General features: G+C 36.8%; 3 protein-coding genes across 3 annotated transcripts; 2 read left to right on the top strand and 1 right to left on the bottom strand.

The window, feature by feature from the left end:
- The first annotated feature begins 959 nt into the window (after window positions 1–959).
- Window positions 960–7,292, top strand: LOC122035776 (uncharacterized membrane protein At1g16860-like). Its single transcript, XM_042594880.1, has 4 exons — window positions 960–1,698; window positions 2,701–2,853; window positions 5,256–5,467; window positions 6,697–7,292. Exons 1-4 carry the CDS (start codon window positions 1,003–1,005, stop codon window positions 6,887–6,889), a joined length of 1,254 nt encoding a protein of 417 aa, XP_042450814.1. The 5' UTR covers window positions 960–1,002; the 3' UTR covers window positions 6,890–7,292.
- Window positions 7,293–8,378: 1,086 nt separating this feature from the next.
- Window positions 8,379–14,043, top strand: LOC122035780 (heat shock protein 90-5, chloroplastic-like). The gene is made up of 19 exons (XM_042594885.1): window positions 8,379–8,753; window positions 9,334–9,407; window positions 10,152–10,277; window positions 10,358–10,451; window positions 10,561–10,644; window positions 10,747–10,890; window positions 10,966–11,082; window positions 11,237–11,284; window positions 11,356–11,430; window positions 11,545–11,649; window positions 11,742–11,882; window positions 11,990–12,082; window positions 12,198–12,275; window positions 12,347–12,601; window positions 12,687–12,789; window positions 12,901–13,075; window positions 13,191–13,296; window positions 13,382–13,471; window positions 13,654–14,043. Exons 1-19 carry the CDS (start codon window positions 8,475–8,477, stop codon window positions 13,858–13,860), a joined length of 2,394 nt encoding a protein of 797 aa, XP_042450819.1. The 5' UTR covers window positions 8,379–8,474; the 3' UTR covers window positions 13,861–14,043.
- A 686-nt stretch (window positions 14,044–14,729) lies between these two features.
- Window positions 14,730–23,647, bottom strand: LOC122035785 (dynamin-2A-like). Its single transcript, XM_042594890.1, has 13 exons — window positions 23,528–23,647; window positions 23,282–23,365; window positions 23,031–23,120; window positions 21,759–21,843; window positions 21,487–21,625; window positions 18,845–18,921; window positions 18,700–18,756; window positions 17,772–17,910; window positions 17,519–17,682; window positions 17,019–17,132; window positions 16,870–16,937; window positions 15,499–15,671; window positions 14,730–15,177 (listed from the first exon to the last, which is right to left on the bottom strand). The coding sequence occupies exons 2-13, from the start codon at window positions 23,323–23,325 to the stop codon at window positions 14,951–14,953; spliced, it is 1,377 nt and encodes a 458-aa protein (XP_042450824.1). The 5' UTR covers window positions 23,326–23,365; window positions 23,528–23,647; the 3' UTR covers window positions 14,730–14,950.
- Window positions 23,648–24,503: the final 856 nt, after the last annotated feature.

Here is a 24,503-nt window from a genome sequence, read left to right as displayed (position 1 = left end):
ATTATATCATATTTATTTATTTATAAATTTAATAAGAATTTTATTATCATTCATACATTTTATTATTAAATATTATACAGGTATAATTTGTAATTTTTATTCATAAATATTAATGAATTAAAATATATATTTGTGCGTTTGTCATATACATTAAATTTGGTTAAGAATATTTTTTAATTCTTTTATAATCCGTGACACAATTTACATATCATTTAGACATTCTTTTTATGAATAAACAAAAAGATATCCTTTTTAAATAATTTATTTAAAAAATTTGGTATGTTTTCGATTCCCGTTCCAGCCAACCATTAATTTTGATTCCGACAGCTCGCCGAGTCTTACGTCACAGCCACAGGAGACCCTGCTTCTGACCTCATACTCGTAGGCTCGTAGCTGCATTGTCATGGGACCACATCACCACCACCGATCGAGAGCGGAGTATCCGGTTGTGTAGGTCGTTTCTGAAGCCAAATAGTTGTCATCGGCCGTCGACTCTCTGTCACCTCCCTCCTCGAACCCCGCAGCCATATCTCCCATCTACGCCGTTTATCACGGCGGAAGACGCCTAGGTGTCGTCGGTCGATCGATCAGGTACACTTGCGAGTCCACGTCGAGACGTGTCGGCAGGGCGCAGCTCCGACCCGCCCCAATCTGCCAACGCGGACCGTCCCATCGGTCGATTTTTTGGATTTCGCGCCACGTAGGCCCCCTCCACGTCATGCAGTTCGCATAAAATGCACCCATTCGAATGACTGACAAGCAATCAGGCTGGCCTGCTACATGTACAAGTGAACGAACAGGGTTTGAGATGCCGGCGTAAGTGTTGAATAATGAATCATCCACTCGCTCCTACGCCCCCTGATCACGTGAAGGTTGGCCTTCCGAGAAATGGACGGCTGAGATGGCTGGATCGGGCTGCTATAAATGCTTCGTCGTCGTCTAGTTAACGATTTCTTCTTCGCTGCTTGTAGAGTAGGAACACGTTCGCAGGGGCGCGGAGATATGTCGGTGCGGAGGACCACGCACCAGTTGAGCAGCGGGATGATCGTATCTGGCCCTCCGGAGCCGCCGAAGGAGCGGGCGCCGTCGGTGGGGTCGACGGCGGTGCCATACACTGGAGGGGATGTCCTCAAGTCAGGCGAGCTAGGCAAGATGTTGCACATTCCCGCGGCGGGAGATCCCGGCGTCGGACCGTCCAGGTTAGTGTTCAAGTCTCACTCGTGGACGTTCGTACGCTCTTCCTCCGGATCCGGCCCCGTGCCGACGCGGAAGACCTCCGGGCCGCTCGCCCAGATCCCGCCCACAGGGCTAATCACCTCAAGGCCCGCGCGTTCGTCCGGGGGGGATACGGATCAGTCTCCGGGGTCTGCAAGGGGGAAGAAGACTGAGGATGGGTACGGCGGAGCGGTGACTGCGGTGGAGGAGGCAGCGTTCGCGTTCGGTTTGTCGCGGGGTTGGAGATGGGCGCTGGTGGCGGTTTTTGTGGCGGGGTTTGCGGCGGGTGCATTCGTGTTGGTAGCGGTGGGCAGGCTGGTGATTCTGATTGGGGTGGCAGCGGTGGCGGCACCGGTGGCGGTGGCGGCGGTGTGGAATTGGGCGAGGGGAAGGGAGGAAGTGGAACGATTTTGGCGGTTTTACCCGAATACTTCTATAGATACTAGAAATCTTCAAATTGGGAAGTTGGTTAAAATCACTGGGGTATTTCTTTTTCGACTCAAAGCTTTACAACAACTATTTTTTTCTCTCGTAATTTTCTTTTGTTTTATTCTTGTTGCCTTCTGATATATTTTCTATCAGAGGATGGAAAACTCGTGCTTACAATGAGCTATCACACTATCTAATAGAGAATTTTCTAAATTTAAGATTTTATCGTCTCACTAATTGTGAAACTATTTTTGAAGAACTAGGCACAGTATAGAACATTTCGTCTTTCCCTAGACTTTTATGTGGATCCAAGCAAGATGAAGGTTTTTGAATATCTCAAGGCTTTTTCTGGGATTATAACCCCCATTGCATTTATGTAGCTATGTAAAGAATGTTTGAGTTGGATTTCCCTTTTGTAATTAGGCAATAAATTGGAACAAGCTAGCTAGACAACGCTTTTTCAACTGTTGACAAACAATAGAATTAACTATGGGACAGGTGAATGCTTGAGAATTCTTAGGTGAATGAAACACACTAGTTTGACGATGCAATTTGCGGATGAATTGCCAGCATGCAAACTTATGCATTTAGTTTATGATTTCCTGACGTTGAACGTCAACTTCTTAGATAGTTGCCTATCTGGGAGAACAAGCATTTTATGTTAGACATTTTCATCCTTCTTAGATAGAGATGCTATTTTAAGCACAGACACGACTTAGTGTAACTACTTCAACCAGAGACTGTTCAACATATTTCTTGTTTTTTTCTTTGCTAAATGGCTCAGACATTTGTTTAATTATTTCATAATAAATGATCCAAATGACTAAATTATTACTGGATTTCTCAAATAAGTTTAGAAGGATATTGCTCTTGGAATTATATTTTCAGTTGTTCTGTATCATTCCAGATGCACTTTTGATTATTACATGATAGTTTATTCAATAATGTTTCAAAAGTGACACATGTTAAGGTGTTCAAATTATTGAAAGCAACATTGTCAGCTTAGCTTTTGCTGGATTTTGACTGTTTTCAGTTACTCCCTGATTTTCTGTGCAGCATGTCACTTGTGGAAGCATCCCTCTTGAATCATCTTATCAAAATATCCCCAGATGTATATATGCATCCACTGAGCTGGACGAGTATAGAGGATGGAGTGGATTTGCTACTACTGCTCTCAAGTGTTCCACATGGAAACTCAAATATGCTGAGGTCAGACTTTGATTTGGTTTTAAAGTGACTGATAAAGCCATCTTTCCTGAGGTTGGAATTAAAAATGCGATCACTCATGAAAATACAGTGGCAGCATCAAAATTATATTGCAATAGTTGCTACATCGGAAAAATTTAACCCCTGATCTGCTCAACTATAATTATGTAGGAACAACTGAGCAAGCTTATAGCCTTATCTAAATCAGGGAAGTTTGTTGGATAATTAGAGCAATATGTATATAATGAAAAAGAGCAACTAGATAGTGTGACAATGTGAATGCATGAAATTAAGTATGTTTATTAAAGTTGGGACATAGCTGACCCCACCTAGTGGGCTAAGGCTCGGTGGTTGTTGTATTAAAGTTGGGACAATTGTGAAATGAATAATGCTTACTTATATCTGGATCAGACCTTTTTTTTATTGCATTTGAAATGAACTCTTAGGAGACCTACCTTGTATTTTAACAACTTCAAACTGATGAAATCGCAAGTGCCTACCATTGGATAATGTTGGAGACTGCTGTAGCATCACTCACTAGATTTTGCCGCTTCTAATGATATGATTGTAGATTCAAATTTGGTGCTTCTAGAATAGAGAATAATCTTCACCACAAGGCCGCATGTTGGAATATTTTTTTTATCCTAGTAGAATAACAAAGCACACAAAGAATTATGAGATCTATTAATGTGGTTCGGTGTAAACCTATGCATAAGAAGAGAGTCCAACTCCATATGTATAATAAAAATTGAACAAACACTTGTTCATCTTGTACTGGAAATCTCTCAGTCCTTCATAGTTTGCTACCTTAATATGAAAGAAGAAAAGTAGAAAACCTCACCTCTTGGCGGGGCACTAAAAAACTCTCTTAGAATAGAAAACTCTCTTCTTTATAAGCTTGGTTCTGTGCACAAAATCTTCTGCACTCTCAAAATGCACCCACAACCTCTCTTAGGTTGTGAAATAATCCATCAGTGAGAAATTTCAAACATAACACTGCTTATAGAAAATCAACCTTAAAACTTTAAATTAAATTAGGATTTATTTGACATTATTGAACCAACTCTGCCCAACACTAAGTTGCATGCTAGCATTGAGTTGACTCCAAGTACTCCATGGCCATCCTTTAAAGTGGTCTTGCTATTCTTGGCTTTCTCCACTACTTCACACATCGAAGTCATCAAATCCATGTCGTGACCTCATCTCGGCTGTACATGTGTGCAGCCCATTTATGCTACTGCACCATGGAGGAAGATTCTCTGAATCCCTCCAAATAATCATAGCTTTACTCTTTTGCTTCTATATGACTTGAAATATACTGTGCTGCTAAGTGTGTTCTGCATGTGGTAACCATCTTGTTCATGCCTCTTATCATGGAAATCTATCCACTACGAGCCACACTTAGACCTTTACTAGCAGTTTTATAGTGAATCTATCTGAATTTAACAGGCTCATAAAAAGATATTTTTTTTCTCAGCTTTGTGACAATGACCATATGCTCAATGAGATATATTCTTCTCCGAGTAAATGAGTGACTTGTAAGTATTCTCCAAAGCTCTTAATTTTAGTGTCTCACTTCCATCAAAAATCTAAAACAACTAGCTTCCTCATGGTTCAAGCTTACATTGCACTAGCTGAATTTAAGCACCAAGTATTGAGCCAAACCCAAAACAAACATTGGGGGCCATTGAAATAATGAAAACCAATCTTAAAACTCAAGTTAGGCATTATTTGGCACCATTGAACTAGCTCAGCTCAACAATGGGTTGCTGGCCTAGTATTGAGCCAAACCCAAAACAAACATTAGGGGTGATGCTAGTAGGATGGTTAACTGTGGGTGACTCTAGTAGGATGGTGATGTTGAAGAAAGATGTGGGTTACTGCTGGCTCAGCTCAACAACGGGTTGCTGCCTTGGTGGCCTTGTATTGACTTCAATGGTTGCTGCCAATTAACATGAGGCACCTTACAGAAAATTGGCATGCAGTGAATGCATCAGTGAAGTTGACCCAGCTGCTTGTGTTTTGGCATCTCTCAGTATCCAAGAATTCTTCTTTTGTTTCTCCACTTGTAAAGCAAAAAAGCGTCAAACATCAACCAACCACTCATGTAGTTGTTGTCTTTTCTTGTGCGTCAACTTAAATCATAATTGTGAAACCAGATTTGCAGTTGGCTGTAAAGAGTCTCTCTCTCAGGATTAGCTTTGAAAATGTTTGTAAGTGTGAATAAAGTTTACATGCCATTCATGTAGTTTTTGTACTCTATCCATGCTTTCCCCTCCAAATGAATTTGGCAGCTTGACTTTGTTGCAACAACTAAGTGCTCAACTTTACTCTTTTATGCTGTATCCAATTCAGTTTAATGCCTAGGATGCGCTATTCCATTGATTAGTTTCTTATTTTGACAGAGGCATGTTGCAGATTTCTATATATCTGACCCAGATAGTGGAACAAGGTTCCTTGTGAGAGCTGGAAATGGAGCCAGAGTGACATCTTTTGTTAAACCTGCCACTATTATTGAAATGAACAAGGAAAATAAAGATTTGTCTCCTGACTTTATAAGTTGGCTGACAAAACACAATCTTCCAAGCGATGATCGCATAATGCACCTTAAAGAAGGGTAAGATTTGAACAGTTTAAAATTTGAGCAATTGGGGCAAATTGTTCTTAAGTGTTGTGCTAGATGGTAATAAATTTAACTGCATTTGCAATCAGTTCTCTTATATTGATTATACTTATTGAAAACAGAAGGAAACTTTTGGGGAATGTATGAATTGTAAACATTGTTGGCTTGTCATCATTAAGCCAGGTTTTTCCAACTATTTGGGGGCGAGCTTCATAATGTTGCTTTCATAAGCCGTATAATAAGAATATCCAATTAACATCTTTATCTGTTTGATAAAATGATACTTTTCCCTTGCTTTTTGATGTGCTAAGATGTAATTGAATCACCCACAGCTATATTTGCAAACTGCTGTATTGTATGGAGAGCAATAAAGTCATACTGGATGTCCTTCCATGTGCTTCCTTTGTTTTCTTCGTTTTTTACTTTGTATTTATGTTGTCTAGCTAACTATGTTTTCATTGAGCAAGTAGTTTGCACTTGAACAAGTCCATTGCCCAAGGTTGCTGTCAAATCTACTTTTTGTACGAGCTTTTTTAATTCATGCACCTTGAAATTTATCTTGGTTAACCATGAAGAAATAACATTTCTTTTTGCAAAATGACCATATCTAAATCCGCTAAATTTCCATATTTCTTTCATTGGGATGTCAATTGTTGATGCATAAATCTCATATTAATGCAAGATGCACATATATCATACTGATGAATGAGACGGAATATAGAAACTGTCTTTTCTCTCCTTATCACCTCTGTGCTCATATGTAATAACTTGTAGGGCCGGCATCAAACTTGCGTTCCTTTCAAACTTTCTATATCTTCTTTGTACTTATGATTCCATATGAAATAACAATTTCATGTCAAAATTGAATCTATATATTACCATTCTCATAGTTTCTTGCTCCGGTAGATGAAAATGCCACCCTCTCTATTAGTAGGATTTTTCTTGATCAATATGGCTAGCAAATTATAGCAGCAAATAAACATGATCATCAGTCAAAAGAAAGAGAGCAACATAATTAGCAAACTGTTCTTGCTGAACCTAGATACATTGTTCCCTTATTTACTTATTACTAAATAAGATTGTCTTACATGGAGTTCAATAGAGGAATACGATCAAGTGACACCTCAGAAAGTGGTTTATCATGATCTCTATTTGGCTAGATATCATTTGGTGTTCTTTTCTTGTCAACTTGTCATGACTCTAATTGGAAAATGGCATGGCAGGTACATCAAGGAAGGCAACACCGCAAGCATTATTGGTATCCTCCGGAAGCATGAAAATCTAATCATCATCGATCCACCTCCGGATGTCGTATCAACTGGCTGTCTGTGGAGAAGATTCTTCTTTCCATTGTCAGTTGAGGGCCTTATCCTAATAGGTGATGCTCATCCAGATGAAGTGGTATATCAGGTGTAAATATTGTATAGCTGTTTCATAATACATCCTCTCGCATCAATAGCCAAAGAAGAGACCCATTGTGACCTCTTTTCCAAATGTACCTTGTTTGTAGAGTCGAGAATAAAGTTAGGTAGTGTTCTACATTTTTTTTTCTTCCAGTTTTAGTAGTTTTTTTTGGTATTGAATTCAAGTTGATATTGTCATGTGTATTAGAGTTATGAACTGAGTGAATTCTGAGAACTGTAATAGCTGGTTTTAACTAATTCTAACTAGCAATAATGCTTCATAAGTAGCAAGGTTTTCAAATCAAGATTGGATCAACTGATCAAATGGGAAATCATGAAGAGTTCTGGCTCAGTCGGAAAAACGTGGTCCGACGGTTGATTGTATCCTAATCAGACCATACAATTTTTATGGAGAAATTATGTTTTCGGTCCTGTAATTTGTATTTTTTTTTTAATTTTAATCTTGTTGTTATGAGTCAATATACGTTCTTAGTCCAGTAATTTGTAATATTTTTCAATTTCACTTTTTTTTTTCTAAAATTAAAATTTTTTATTGAAAATGTGCAGTTGGCGGTTAGAATTTGAGGATTTTATTTTTTTATAATTCATGGGACTTTTTTTAAACTCCAAGTAAAAAAATAAAATAATAGAAAAATAAAAATTAAATCCACAAATTTAAATTTTTTACTTGGAGTTTAAAAAAGCCACGAGTCATAAAAAATCAAAACTCCAAATTTAATTTATAATTCAACATTCCGTTCAAGCATTTTCCAATGAAAACTACTTTTACTTTTAAAGAAAAAAATATTGAAATTAGAAAAATATTATAAGTTATTAGACTAAAAATATAAATTAATTCAGGACCAAAATTGAAAAAAAATGCAGGACAAAAATACAATTTTCTCTGTTTTTATGCTTCACAATTTTTTTTTTTTGTTTTTTTAGCAAATTCAATGAGATAGTTATTGCATGCTCATCCATCTAAACTTATAAATTTTTGTAATTTGAGATTTATTGTGCATTTGAAATGTTATAATTTTGATAATTGTTTAACTAATTCTGTTTTAAAATTTTTAGATGTCATTCTAAAGTATTCGAATGTCATTTTAAAATACTAAATGAATATGTAATTTGAGATTTATTGTGCATTTGAAATGTTATAATTTTGATAATTGTTTAATTAATTGTGTTTTAAAATTTTTGGATGTCATTCTAAAAGTATTCGAATGACATTTTAAAATACTAAATGAATAAAATACACCAAAGAAAAATAATAAAAATATCAATTAATGGTATCAGTAAAACACTAATGTATGTTTGCAAGTTAAAAGGCCAATATTATTAGTCAATTCTTTTATTATTATAAAAAATTAGGGAGTAAAGACAAATTCTGAATTCGAGAAGAAGCACGAAAATCCATTGCAAAAATATTATTTAGGAAAAAAAAAAGGTAATAAATCACGTTCTAGAATCCTCTTTGCGTTACTATTTAAGACCTTCCTTTCCGTCAAAACCCTCGCTCACCAAAATCCGAAAGGGTTCTTCGCCACTCCCCCTTTTCCCTATCCAGAAGTCCACTCCTTTTCTCCGGCGAATCCATGGCGCCTGTTCTATCCAGGTGCAGCTTAGGCACTTCCTTTACTGCTTCTCTCCACCCTCCTTCCATCGCTGTGAGGTCGAATTCTGCTCGAGCTCTGAGGTTCCGGACCTCCTCGTTCGTTCCTATGGCTCTCCAGTCAAGGGGCTTGTTTGCTACCGCCGGTCTTCGATGCAAGGTTGAGCGGATGGGGCGAGGGATGGGCATCCGGTGCGACGCGGCCGTCGCCGAGAAGGGCGCCGAGGAGGCCTCAGGGGAGAAGTTTGAGTACCAGGCCGAGGTAGGTCGTCGTTTCTTCTATGTTCGACCGGTGTCTTGAATTTTCTGTTATATTCTTTGTTTTTTTCCCGATTTGGTTTGTCTTTTTTCTTCTTCTTGTTTTCCTTAGTCTTTTGGTTCAGACAACAAATTCGTGACTGTTGAGCAGGAAATGTGGAATATTTCTTGATATACTGGGCAAAGAGACGTTTTTTGTCCTAAACCCGGCGACACTTATCCACGTCTCTCCTATTGATATGTGATATATTCCTAATTTTCATCATTTATAGTCTTGTCTGGTTTCAATATCCAGTTTATTGAATACGAGCAGCGATGCTTTTTTATTGTCTAATTTAGGATTTAAAGGTAAATTTAAAAACTATGATGCCAGCAGAAAGAATGGGTAAAGAACATATGTTACTTTTCCAATTTTCTATTAGGAATTATGTTAGTTGAAGTGGTACATAAGCATATGCCTAATCTTTTGTATCAATTTCCATGAATTTATTCTCTTTTCTAGCTTTATGTGTGTGCGCGCGCTTGCATGCAAATTGACATTCCTTGTGATCTCAACTTAGTTTCCATACCTTGGTTCAATGCAGGTCAGCCGACTGCTGGATCTGATTGTTCATAGTCTGTACAGCCACAAAGAGGTGTTTCTTAGGGAACTTGTAAGGTTGGTTCACTTACTTGAGTTCATCACTATTTATGGTCTCAGTTGCTATTGTATGAGCCAATTTTAATGCTTGTATTTGGTGTAAGTACACAAATGCGTTCCAATAGGTATGCATATAGTTCCATGCAACACAAACCGGCAGTGTTGTTTTTTTTTTTTGGCCAGTTAAGTTTGAGAGAGATAATTGGGCAATATCCTGCAGTTTTCACAGCATTGATATATATGTATCTCATCGTCTAAAGGCTAAACTATGAACTGAAAACAATGCATCTTCTCTTTAATATTGTCTGGTGGGGAGGTTTGTGCCAAATATTATTTAATATTACATTTTTTAAATGCAGCACTAATTCATTTTTATTTTGGTCCTCTATGGAGCATGCTGGAATAACTTATGGATTTTTTTTTTCTTTTTATTTATATGCTAATTGTTAATGGTTTACCAAACTTTCATGAGTTTGAGGCTCGGTTTCTTGTCATGGGATATCTGCCTGTTCTTGTTTCCTTTTTTTGTGGTTTTTTTTGCTCTGCAACTCTTGCCACTGAGTCATTAATTGCATTTGTTTACTGAGGCTGATGATGAGATTGTACAAATAAAATAATTGTTCTTGATTTAGTGTTCTATAACCTAAATATCTCATATTTGAGAGTTGGCTTCATCCTTTCCTTTCTAATTTCTAGTTGAGATTAGATTTACAAGTTCAGTCACTTGGTTTTTGATGTGGTGCCACTACTGTCCCTTTACAGCAATGCAAGTGATGCTCTGGACAAGTTGAGATTTTTGAGTGTGACGGATCCTTCACTACTTAGTGATGCTGGTGATTTGGAGATACGCATCAGGCCTGATGCAGATAATGGAACCATAACAATAACGTATCGTACCTTTTTAAAAAACTTTTTTCCTTTAATTCTAGTTGCACAGTTTGTTGAAGTAGTTTCTTCACGTCTGGCAGAGATACTGGTATTGGGATGACCAAAGAAGAGCTAATTGATTGCCTTGGAACTATTGCTCAGAGTGGAACATCAAGATTTCTAAGTGCTCTGAAGGTATCTATTTTGTTTTGTTGCTACATGAGTTTCATCATGGTCCTATGCCAACTTATACTGACATCTTTGTGTAGCTTAATATTAACCTTTTACTATTGAATATGCATAGGAAAACAAAGATCTTGGGACAGACAATGGTTTGATTGGACAGTTTGGTGTTGGTTTTTATTCTGCATTCCTTGTTGCTGAGCGGGTACTTTTTCTTGTGACATTTTCCTGTGTATTTAATAGTGAAAAGAGGGTTGATTATGCTTCAACTGTTGGATTCTAACAATTATTGCCAACTGATGATCAGGTTGTGGTGTCAACAAAAAGTCCAAAATCTGATAAACAGTATGTATGGGAAGCAGTTGCAGATAGTAGTTCATATGTCATAAAAGAAGAAACTGATCCTGAGAAGCTAATAAAACGCGGCACACAGATCACTCTATTTTTAAGAGTATGGACTTTAGATCTCCTTTTAAGAAATTAGTGTGTTGTTCCCATTAGTCCTAAGATTTTGCTCTTTTTGCAGCCTGATGATAAGTTTGAATTTGCGGACCCATCACGTATCCAAGGATTGGTCAAGAATTACTCTCAGTTTGTTTCCTTTCCCATATATACTTGGCAGGAGAAATCAAGGACGGTGGAGGTGAAAACATAGCTCCTTGCTGACTTATTTCTGCTGTTTGATCATGCATACTCCCATGCTGGAAAGCTCTCCTATGTTTTCTCTTTGGCGTTTTGGTTCTAGCTGTGTTAAACTGGATTTTGCTTATATTATCTGGGTTGATTATATTGGCTAGGTTGAGGAAGAAGAGGAACTGAAAGAAGGAGAGGAACCCAAGCCTGAGGTAGGGATTCTACAGTCTAATTTAGTTTCTTTTATGTGTAATCTAAGATCTCACTTTCTGCTTATTGGCAGGGTGAAAAGAAGAAGAAAACTGTAACTGAGAAGTATTGGGACTGGGAATTGGCAAATGAGACCAAACCTATATGGGTAGGTTCAATAATTTGCCTTTTGGAGTTACTACCCATGGCCCTGAACTCCTGATGTCGGTGTGTTCTATTTTTCCTATAAGACTAATTGGATCTCATCACTGTTATGTATCAGATGCGAAATCCCAAGGAAGTTGAGAAAGATGAATATAATGAATTCTACAAGAAGACATTCAATGAGTTCCTGGATCCTCTTTCTTACACACACTTCACCACTGAGGTATTGATGACGGAACACATTGTGAAACAACTTTTGAAAGACAATAGCAGGATCAATGAGTTAAATTTGACTTGCTTTTGTAAACTGAACAGGGTGAGGTGGAATTTAGAAGTGTTCTCTATATACCTGGGATGGCCCCTCTAAATAATGAGGATATAATAAATCCCAAGACCAAAAACATCCGCTTGTATGTCAAACGAGTGTTTATTTCTGACGATTTTGATGGTGAATTGGTAAGTTTAAATTAATTTGTTCCTTTGTTTGTAATTATATTATTTCTAAAATCTTAACAATTTGTGTATCTTTCTCAAATGTGATGATGATTTATTTGAAATTACAGTTTCCTCGGTATTTAAGTTTTGTGAAGGGTGTAGTTGATTCGAATGATCTCCCTCTCAATGTTTCACGTGAGATCCTTCAAGAAAGTCGAATTGTAAGTTTATTTTTATGTATGTAGCAATCATTTTCATCCAATTAAAATGGAATTTGCTATCTGGAACAAAAACTTTGTTTTTTTTTTACTACCACTTTGTATGTTTGTCTTTCAGGTAAGGATTATGCGAAAGAGACTTGTTAGGAAGACATTTGACATGATTCAAGAGTTGTCTGAGAACGAAGATAAAGAGGTCGGTAGTTGGAATAAGTAGTACTTTCATATGTTATCTTAGGCATCAATGGTCATGTTTTTTACGTGCAGGACTATAAGAAGTTCTGGGAGAATTTTGGCAAGCTTCTAAAATTGGGTTGTATTGAAGACTCTGGAAACCACAAGCGGTTGACTCCATTGCTGCGCTTTTACTCTTCCAAGAGTGAGGAAGAATTGATAAGCTTGGATCAATACGTTGAAAATATGGGTGAAAACCAAAATGCTATATATTACTTAGCAACAGACAGCCTTAAAAGTGCCAAGACTGCCCCATTCCTGGAAAAACTTGTCCAAAAGGATATTGAAGTAGGTGTTAGTTTTTAAATGTTTGAGTAGATGTCTTTATCTTCATGTTTTTTGTTCTCTTCAAGTAATCACAACTGATCTACAGGTACTGTATCTTGTGGAACCCATTGATGAAGTTGCCATACAAAATCTCCAGACATACAAAGAAAAGAAGTTTGTTGACATCAGCAAAGAAGACCTAGAATTAGGTTATTTTCCTCCATTTTTTGTGCTTTCTTGGAACAACTCATATTCTATTTTATATTATGGATTTTTAATTCTATCTATATGTGCTGAGCTGATGGAAATTTTTGATACAGGAGATGAAGATGAGGTGAAGGAAAGAGAAGAAAAGCAAGAGTACAATCTTCTCTGCGACTGGATGAAACAGCAGCTTGGTGACAAGGTAGCAAAAGTCCAGATTTCTAAAAGGCTTAGCTCCTCGCCTTGTGTACTTGTTTCTGGCAAGTTTGGTTGGTCAGCAAACATGGAAAGGTATTATTATTTCTTTATCTTACATACCCCCCATCATAAGCTGATTTTATTGTGGTCTTCTGTTTTTTTGTATTGGAAAAAATGCATTCCAACAAAAGTGTTTTGTGGTCTATAGACTAATGAAAGCACAGACACTCGGTGACACATCGAGCTTGGAGTTCATGCGAGGGAGAAGAATTTTCGAAATCAATCCTGATCATCCCATTGTGAAAGATTTGAATGTGAGATGTCTGGTCTACTCAACATATATTCATTGAAATTCAATCGGAGTCGAATAAGTTTGCTTAAACTGTTATTCCATTGCAGGCTGCCTGCAAGAATGACCCAAGCAGTGCAGAAGCAAAGAGGGCCGTGGATTTACTATATGACACAGCACTAATATCCAGTGGTTATACTGTAAGTCACTGCTCGACCTTTTCCATTCACATCTGTTCATCAAGTCATATCACCTGTATTTTTTTTTTCTGTGGATACTGATATTCTCTATCCAGACTTTTGTGCTAATCAAATATAATAATTTTTGTTTAAGAAAGAAAATCTCCAATTTCGTCAATAACCAAGATTTGTTTATTCCTCAGCCTGACAGTCCTGCTGAAGTGGGAAACAAAATCTATGAGATGATGGCCTTGGCACTTGGTGGAAGGTGGGGAAGAACAGACTCACTGGGAGCAGCAGAAGAAGCTGATGCCGAGGCAACAAGCTCTGAGGGCAGCTTTGAGACAGCAGAGGCAGAGGTGGTCGAACCATCGGAAGTGCGGACAGAGGATGACCCTTGGAAGGATTAAATCGGTTCCTTGAGATTATTTGTGGATTAGGCCAAGGTGATGAGAAGGGGCCAAGGTGATGAGAAGGGGAGTAGTGTAGGTTGAGGGTATTAATTTTGTCATAACGATCAGCGAGAACGAAGAATTCCTCATATATTGGATGTCACGTAGGCGTTCAATTATTTATAAATTGGTATTGCATCAGTGAATTATTAATCAAAGGTATAATCATTATGTTGGCTGAAAGACCCCAGGGTATTGTTCTAATAGGTCATGAGATCGGTTTGGGTACGAAATGCATTGCAGATCAATTTGACCTCTCATATAGAAGGTCATGAAGTTTTTGTGATTTATTTATTTTCTTTTCGGATCATATGAGCAATCCTGAAGGAGTTTTCGAGGGAAGAGGTAAGAGTTATCATCATTTCCTATAATTATGTCAGATGAAAGAGGTGAACGACAAATTAAATTTTATCAGCCTGAATTGTACTTTTTATCATTAAGAAGACAGACATATTACAAATAACATAGAGAAAGTCGAAATCTCTGTTTTTTTATATCAATACTGCAGCCAACTTCTTCAGAATCGCTGTTAACAATGCGATAAGCTTAGTTGAGTTATATATAGATAGATTATTGCTTCACAAAATCTTGCGGTTGGACGAAAAGATTATATGATATATACATAGCATAGCTTCAATGCTGTTATTTTAATAGGAAAATTAACGATATAGAGTTTTCTTGAGGTATTTTGATGATTTTAAAAGTTAAGGTCTTTTAAGGAAGTGGCAAAAAATTCCTTAATAACTCGGTCTCCAAGTAGTATTAAATTTTGGAATAAAAAACAAAAGGTAATTGGACACAGACCTAAAAAGAATTGATATACCAAATGATTGAATGCGTTCTACGGTTCTAGCTCAGCTGACTCCATGATCAATGAACTGGAGCGGCTGGAATTATAAACAAACTGCAACATAAAATGTAGAATGTAAATTGTAGATTGGGTAGAAAGATCCATTAGTTTTGCTACTCTTGAACCAAATAATGCAAATGCAAGAGACAAGAGAAGGTTGTGTTTCCGTGTCGCAACTTAGCGCCCTAGTAGAGAATCTTAGTGTGGTGGTTGTGGAGGTAATCTATTTGGTGTCCGTCGACTATCCGAATTCAGACTGGTCTCACCATTCTGGGCCGGGTCACTATATCGAGAACTACCACGGCTATCGGCACTTTTTGATCTGGGTGACCCCTTGAAAGAGTCACTGACTGGCCCTTTTGTGCCGGCGTCAAAGGCAGATCTCCAATCATCGCCTGAAGCAGCATTTCTCCTTGGGCTACTTTCTGCACAGCAAGAGAAAAAGGTTTAGGTAAGTTCTTCACCATGGATAATCTTCACAGGTTACCAAAATAAAATTTCTAGAAGGATGATAATAGCAATAGCAGAATATTAATCATGTTGTCCTGTTTGTAAAAAAAAAAAAATCCTGGTTTAATGTAATCAATGTCTTCAAAATATAAAATCTTCACAGGTCTAAGCAATCAATGTCGTGCAAGAGAGAATTATCAAAGCCCCTCTTTAAGGTAAGGCCGGAAGTATAAGTGAGGGGAATTTCACACATTAAATTGACAGAACTAGAGTAGGATCACCAACAAAAAGTATACCTATTTCAGTGTCACCATTAGACCAGCTAGCTGCTGTTGGTCGGTTATCATGAGCGCTTAGCTGGCGTGTAATCTTTGAAAGCAGAGCTTGCTGCTTTTGGAATTTCTCTCGTCGGCGCTTCACATTTTGGTCCTCTAGGAGTAGTTCTTCAATCCTTGCTATGCTTTGAGCACTATATGGAAATAGGAAGAATACAACGTATTGAACTCCGCACATTAATGAGAAGTTATGTACTTTCCTTTGAGTTGAAATATTCAACAGAATTAGCCGTTTTATATATATATATATATATATATATATATATTATCATCTTATGTCCCAAGTAATAAATGACAGATCATAGATAATTCACATACCAAACAATATATTCAAAATGAAAACAGTGTTAAGTTCTATTACTATAGATTAACTGGATATCATTATCTGCACATGCAAATTGCAAGTGCAAACTTGATACTGCACTTCACATTTTTCTGAAGCTTCTGATAGGCAATAGCAAGTGGTACGGATTCTCGAAGACATAAATCAGTGAAAATTTTGTATGAAGATTCCAAAAAGCATCACCAGAATTACCTAGCCTATGAAAAAAATAGTAACGATCCTGCAAGAAATTTTTGACTGTAAAACCTCATTAAAGGATCATAAAAAAAGTCATCAGAGAAAGTTAAACAGCAAGCAGTTGGCATTAACTGTAGTTGATTATAGTCTATCTGTTTTTGCATGTGTGCAGGGAAAAAAGGGAATTTTGATTCTTCAAGAAACTTGATGGTCTTTCAGATAGATAGATTAACAAAAGACCAACTTTATGACAATGTAGAACAAGATCCACTGGTCTACTACTGTAACCACACTCTTGGTTGTGATATGCATAAAGAATTGGCACATGACCAAAGAGTTCAAGATAAAGTTGTTAGCAAACTTCTTCATCACATTTTTACTACTTTGAAGCAGGGAAAAAGGTGGAGATCCCTAAGAATCCCATATGGAAAACTAGGAAAGATGCTCTCTGATTATATCAGAAGTTTTGGATGAATTTCCTATTGTCTATCAGTAGAAATGGACGAGTAGATAATATGACACACTAGTGCAACACATTAATGAATGAAAAACTGCAGACAAACTACCGGTTTAGTTGAAACTCCTGACAACTTGAAAATCCCCAGCAACCAGATCATTAACTGGAAACTAGTGTGATAGTTATTAATTTTCATATCATGGGAACAAAACAGTGAATTCTGCTAACGTATTTGCAATCCAACATGGAGGTGAAGTGTGCACTTTGTGCTTATAAGGAAGAAAAATTTCCTTTTATTTTCCTTTAGCTGTGCAAATTTCCCCTACAAGATGTAAAAAGAAAGCATTCATTCAACCTTATAGAATTATATAGCTGGTTGAGCATGTCTTCCTTAGCTTTCTCCACTTGGCAAAGCACAACAGCCTGCTTAGCAAAATGAAAGGCATGTCAAAAGGATTTCATAATATTCAAACTAGACTAAGAAGTCCTAAAATAATCACTTACCTTTGGAACATTTGCAGCAAGACTATTCAGAACAGCTTCGACATAACCACGGACTTCTTGTGACATCCATCTAAGTTCTTCTTCTGGATCAGCTGGCTTTCTAGCCATAGTGTCCTACATATCCAAATTTTCCTAAGAAAGTTAGGATGGCACTAAAAGTCATGCTAAAAAAGCATCATTTAAGTAACATTGTTTGGCCTGTAAATATTTATGGATCTATGATCAGCAATGACATCTGTGATCAGCAATGACTTCAAAAGTGGATATTCATAAACAGACAAATCAAAATTTTGTCTATGTAACTTCAAGCAACACTGTTTTGGTGGCAAACGTTTTCTGTACCTAGCAGTTTTCTAGGCTTGTAAAACTATTTTTATTGGAATTTGTTAAGAGAAACCACAAGATCAAATAGGTCTAGTATATGCTGAGGTCTCCATGAAAAATTACATTAATTTTGGTAACGTTCTCCTGAACATGGAAATCTGGCAGTCAAGACTTACTAGTGAACCATCTGAATGACTCAGTCTAATCGAGGGACTAGCTTCAAGACCAGATGAGCCTTTAGAATGTGTTTCCTTGGAAGATTGGCAAATATTCATTATCTTATTCACCCATTCAACTTTGTCAACCATGCTCTCAGCTCTCAAAATTAATGCACTTTCCGCTGCAATCTCAAACACATATTAATTGCATAAGAAACATATATTAAATGAGGTAAAAGTATCACAAATCAAATACACATTCTCCAGCTACCTTTAAGCACTGTCTTGTAAGCAACTTTGTTGGTTAACTTAAAATCTAGACTTGAAAGTTTATCTGATCCATTTGACTTCTTTGACTCTTTGGAACTCTTAAGAGATTCCTCTTCTGAAGCTTCTTCAATGTTGCACTCCTGCAGGTGTAAGGACTTAGTCATGAAAGAAAATTGGTATATGAACATCTGCACAATCTACCTGTTTAATTCTCATATATAAATATGAATGTATAAAACCAATACAGTCATGAATTCTTTGCAATATCCACCAGGAATCACAGGATAAAATGAAACCATAAATGACAGCTATGACTTACGAGAAACCCAAACCTTTGGATCAAGATGTTAAAACTTCCACAAAACTACTTGCAGTTACTCTACCTAAGGACATAAGTTTTTTACTTTCAGGATAAGAGTTTTCAAATATAAATACATGTCTTTCTATGCCAAGAAAAAAGACAAGCTAGAAGAGGATGACACAAATGGAAATTCTTATGAAAATCGTTCTCTGGAATTAAGTTATCAAGCATATGCTTATGAGGGTATTAAAATCTGAAATTGCTTTCCCATTGGGTCAGATATGTTTGCAGCGGAAACTCCAATAAGTCAGATCACACATCAATTATTTTAGCACACAATTATATTGCAAGATCTGTAATGACTAGAACTTCTTTCAAATCTCAAGGGTCCTGCGGACAGAAAGTTGTTTATTGCAGGGGTTTATTAAATAGGCATGCCATTCAAGCATGTTAGTGGAAGAGTGTGCACATCTATGTCAGCAACTGTTTTGCTTGTTATTACAGCACTCAATTGTTGCTAGCATATGCTTAACTTGGGGGTTGATTAACAAAATTCTATGGGAAAAAATAGCTTAAAAAATTTACGTACATATGAAACTGTATAGGATCATCTGGAAGGAACAATTACCTCTAAAGTGATAACACCTCGAAAATGTTTTTCTTCTTGTTTTTTAGTGTATCCAAGCTGGAAGAGCAATCGATGTTTGATCGTTATCCAGAAAATAAACAGTTCGACAAAAGGCAAGATGGTGTTCCAACAGTATTTAACTAACTTTTCCACTTTTCTCATTGAGGACAAACCATCGCCTGCTCCAGCCATTTGCTTTTCCACTTTTTTTCAGCAACCACCCTATAAATGAAAGCAACCTAACATAATTTCCAAAATGTAGATTCTTTTATTGCTGGCTAAGTTGAAACAGCATGATTAATAAGTCAGTTAAAATTATGAACAGTCTGGTATGGAGCCAATTTGACTGAACCACATGACCAGCTCATACATCTAATATTGATAAACAGAAGGTTGACATGACTAGCTTATTTGGCATATTGACAATAGAAAGCACAGACAAATATAGAAGAAACTAGAAAGTGAAAACAAAGAAAAGGAATCAGAATGAATTAGCAGGAAGTTAATTGGCAAATTTAACTCACAGTGATTTGAAATTTGCTCCATTGCAACCTAGGTGAATAGTCAGAACGATTGGAGTCAAGGAAAGAAAATCTTGGAATGGTATGTCCATACCAAGATCTTCTCTAGACTAAGCATCTGCAAGAGCCTTTATATGTTGAAACCATTTTATTATTTTGAAAGAACATGCATGTTAGAGGTATCAGGACAATAGGATTATTGGTGTAGTGGGTTTAATCACAGATTGATATTTTACATCTAAGATTTCTACTTTGGATCCTCTATATTTCACAACATATTGCAATTCAATGTTTTTTTAACCCCAAATTCTATATGGTATTATAACTCAGGATTCTCCAAAGAGGTATCCCTTGATGGGAAGACCATCAGCCTCCCTATCATCTTTCAAACCTTTCTCTCCTTCCATGGCTCTCATCCATTCAAAGACAACATCCTTGTGGCCCTGCACGGCTCTTGCTAGCAAGTCATAGCCACCACCTCGAATGAGCCCTCCTTTGTGCGCTGTGCATTCTACCCATGTAAAATTGCCACCTTGTGACATCACAAGGCAATGCAAAGGAGAAATGGAGCCACATGCCACCTACTCACACTAGTCCTTTGTTGATGAGCATCCATCATTGTAATATGCCTACTTGTGAAATAACACTGAGTCCAACTACGTGCACCCTCAATCACTTGCCTTCTCAAGCTCCTCCTTGAGCAACTCACTATTGCAAGATTTGATGAAATTATCACCGATTCATGAAAGGGATGCCTTACAAGTTCAGCAGTGTTTTCCTTCAATTCCAAAACGGAGTTGTCAACAAAACCAACGCCAGCCAGTGATCAACATTTGAATCCATTCCAAATCTACAAGGGGCTTTCACGTTGGAGTTTACCTCACCTGTGCCTTCTACCTTGTAGTCGCGTACCTACTGCCTAGTCCTATAGTTGCTTGTTGTCCTCTATCTTAGCTGAGCCACGGCTCCATTTGAAGCATGGTGGGCTGTGAGATTGATTGCATTCCCTGGATCAAGCTCCAGCACAAGAAAAGCACATGAGTACGTCTCCATCTCTTTATCATATCTTAAGTAATTTTCTCTGCCATCTTTCAGCATTGAGGATCTCTTTTCTGCATCTCTTCTCTTGACTTCTCTATTTTTCCTTCCAAAAAATCAAATCTATTTTGTTTATATGTCGTATTTACTTCACTTGAACCAATGAAGACCTAAATAGAGAAAATTTCTTATTCTCAATTTATTATATCCAATAAAGGTCAAGGTGAGCTATTGTCTCCAGTGAAGATCTGAATCGAGAAAAAACAATGTTGTTTTCATTTTACTATATCAAGCAAATGGTTGAACTGTGGCATCCATGTTCAATAAAGATCTGAGCAGGAAAATATAACAAGTTGGACATAGATGTAACAAATTAATTGATCATAGATGATATCTAGGTTCTAACTTGAGGGGAGTGTTGTCCCCGGGGCCATGGTGCCATGGTAGGACATCTAGATTGTCTCCCAGGCACCCGCGGTTCGAACCCCAGCTATGGCGTATTTGCAGGAATTTTTCCTCTAAATGGGGGGCGTAATCAAAGGATGCTGGGCTTCTGGACTGGTCACCACGTGCGCTTCCCGATTTATCCTGGTGGCCGATGGGAAACTTCCGTGGGGCCGGACCGGTTACCCCAGACTCGACGTTATCTAGCTTGGTTAATCATTTTTTTTTAACTTGAGGGGAGTGTTAGAACTATTAGGATAATAAGATTATTACCGTAGTGGATTTAGTCTCATATTAATATCTTAGGTCAAGGATTTCCAAATTGAGTTATGTATATATAGTTACAGTTATCCCTTCACAATATTACTACAATAAAGTATTTTACTTTATCCAAATTCTGCAATGCAATTATGGGTACAGACAGATCAAAATAAATTATTCACTGATTATACCCTTGTATTCATAGTTTTTGTGGTTTCATTATGCATCCCATATTTACACACTCCTGCGACAGTCAGCTGTTTTAATTGCATAGTATGATGAAGATAATTTAGTTCTTGCCATCATTATTTCCTAAACTCTAATTTTGAGTTTGCATTTTTCAATCCATGTCCCCCCTCCAAGTAATTTTTATCATATGATATTCGCATAACATTTGTTTACCAAAGCTTGTAGCAAAGAAAAAGTAACTAAGTGGTTTATGGTTTTCTACATACAAACATGACACATAACATTACAATTATGGAATAAGACTACACAGGTAACTTTAAAGATGGTGGATAACCTGCTGTTATTTCTCCTGATGGTCCAGCAATCTGCAAGGATGAGCTCTCTTTTGCATCTTTATCTGATTGATTTGTTTTGTCTTTCATTGATTTCAAGCTACCACCTGTCTGTTGAGTCCCAGGCTGAGGGCTTGATGCCTAGTTAAATCATTAGAAAACAATGTTACACTACTAAAAGAAAATTTAATGTAACATCTTTACTAAATCTAAAATCTTCACTCCCAAAATTATATTGTATAAAAGTGAAGGGAAGGAGGCATCATAGATTAACTTTGTTTAGTATTGATTGCTCTGCTTCATTTGCTTTCTTTGATGACCGGTACTTCAGCTCATCCTCACGTCGTTGCCTCTCCATTCTGTTAGTACTTTAGTTTATTAGAGACTTAACATGGAGATTTTAATAGATTTAAGACCCAGATGAACAAGAGAAACATTTCTTAAAACAATATTCCTCTACTAAAGAAAAAAAAACAAATCATTTTAAATAGAATTTTTTTCCGGTGCGACCAAGGAATGTTTTTAAAAAAGGTCAAAACATTTGACAAACCAATTATCAACCATGTCAATGACGGTCAGAGTCCTGTCAGTAAGATTGTGATACAATACAAATGTTGAAAATAACGAAAAGAAAAGCAAAAACAAATGCTTGGGACACAAAAGCAGAAGCTCGAATATCTGACACACTAGTTTAGACCCACATGGAGAGTTGGGGAATTTCATGGATGCATATTGAAGTAAACAAAGACAAAGAAGGTTCATAAGTTTAACTGGGTGAACTATTGTTAACTTGGCATTTAAGCATTTTAAGCCATTTGTTGAGTGTAACTAAGTTAATGGCCAATCTCTGATTTGGGTTGTTTATTACAATTGAAATCAGAGTGCAACTAATCTAGGCATGATGAGGTGTTTTGAAGATTGTATATCTGATGGAGGACCACCAATGGATCTCATATTGCCAATCTGGAATCATTCTAAACTACAAGAATTTGGATCTTGATGAATGTAAACCTTTTGGTTCGATAGATTGCAAATTATTATAAACAAAGGTTTAAGAATCTTGATCTTCTCATTTAGAGAAATTATTATAGAATCCAAGTATCCAAACATATGATCTTCAAAAAAACCCAATATTTTTTCAACCAAATTAATATTTAATACAAGTCTACAATTATATCTCAGTTTCTAATACCTTCAGGCCAAAAGGAATGTGTTTAGAAGGATCACCTAACAGTTGTAAAAATATAATCAACTAGAAATACTATGAGATTTAAAAAGAAACTTATGGATGTTGTGAATGAAATCCTCCGGCAATAAAAAACAAATATTTCTAATTGATTGCAAAATTGTTCATTGCAAGGAACCTTCACCTATGTCTAGCAATTATAATATTAATAATAGGAGATAGGCTGAAGAACCGTGTATACCTTTTATCATTATAAACGATTGTCCATGCAAAAAAAAGAAGGGACAAATATAACTTAATTGAAGAGGCAGAAAATCCTCACAGATATTTTTAACAATTTTATTAGGAACAACAACAAACCTGCGTTGCACAAGTTGAATAAAGTGTCGAGGAGGAACAAAAGACCGTTCCATATCAACTAGTGCAACAACCATCTTCTTTGCCTCATTCCTGAAATTTTCCAAGGCAGAAGATGCAATTGCAACCACCTTTTTTTGAAGAACACAATGAAAGTTGAATGTTTTCACACGTGTCAGAAATCTAACAAAAAGCTGCCTGTGGCAAGGAAGTGAACATTGTTCTGAGATGGAAACATTAGATTGCAATAGTACCTCTTTCTTAAAGGGTGGGTATCTACCAAGTCCTGGAGTACCATTTGCTGAAGCCGAAACTATATCCAATAGAACACGGTGCACCTGTTTAAATAACAGTAAGAAACATTCTCATAAAACATAAAGTTTACAGACATTTGCTAACATAATTAACAATGAAGCAAAGTGGAGGTTATGCCAAAGAGGTAATTTGCCTAATAATTTAGGTGCAAAAGCCATATACCACAAATACAAAAGAAAATTCACCTCATCTACACAAAGTCTTGATGGTTCTTTAGCAAGTTCCAGTACACACTTTATTAAGGACCTCAGACCTTTCTCAGGAGATATTAGATATGGCTGATAGCCATCAGCTTCAAGCACAATCTAGGGGGCAAGGTAACAAACAAAGATTTAAGCATATGAAACAAGGAAGGAACTTAAGCTAGTAAAAAAGCATAGGGATGGAAATGTACTCGTTTGACATTGTTTATGTCAAAATGCTTGTCCAATGGAAGCTGCTTAATTTTGTTGGGGAAGTTTCCTTCAAAGGTAGCAACAACTTTCCAACCAGCACCCTGCACAAATTAATCACACAAAATCATATTAGAACACCACATCACTGACTCATATGTGATAAATGCAATAGTATAAAAGTATAAGCATTTTAAACGCTATTACAAGTTATTTCTAGGCATACACAACTTCCTGCTGGTAAATAAACATAAAATAGCTCAAGTTAATTAATTTATACATTCATTTATTCAGATCATTGGTATGTTTTTTTTTGGAAACTCATACATAAAATATATAAGATCATTGGACATAAGAGGGTTATTTGTCCTCATGTCATGCCATGTATATTTTTATAGTAATACATCATAAATTCTTTTGCCTATATTAGAAAATTGCAGACAGAATGCATCATGCATTGTGTCAACAGTGTGCTGGCAGCAGGGCCAGACATCAAAGCATAAGCCTTATCTGCCCCTTCTTTTCTGCAACAGCAAGTCCAACTACAGCTGAATTTAGTAGTTTTGTGAAACTGATTACATAGGCCGATTATTATTGATTAGTTTTGTACTTTGACTGGAACACAGCAATTCTGCACCTTTCTAAGAATACACCATCATTATGGCAGTCAAGGCATTGGTCAGTTCAACAAAGTTATCGAGTATAACTCATATAGTATACACTAGTGTGTAAATGTACTGCACATTCTGTGTCAACTTTTTGAAAGAAA

Source organism: Zingiber officinale, unplaced genomic scaffold (genome assembly GCF_018446385.1).
Source record: "Zingiber officinale cultivar Zhangliang unplaced genomic scaffold, Zo_v1.1 ctg106, whole genome shotgun sequence".
Lineage (NCBI taxonomy): Eukaryota > Viridiplantae > Streptophyta > Magnoliopsida > Zingiberales > Zingiberaceae > Zingiber > Zingiber officinale.
The sequence above is the reverse complement of the archived record's forward strand: the minus strand, read 5'-3'. Positions and strand labels throughout refer to the sequence as shown.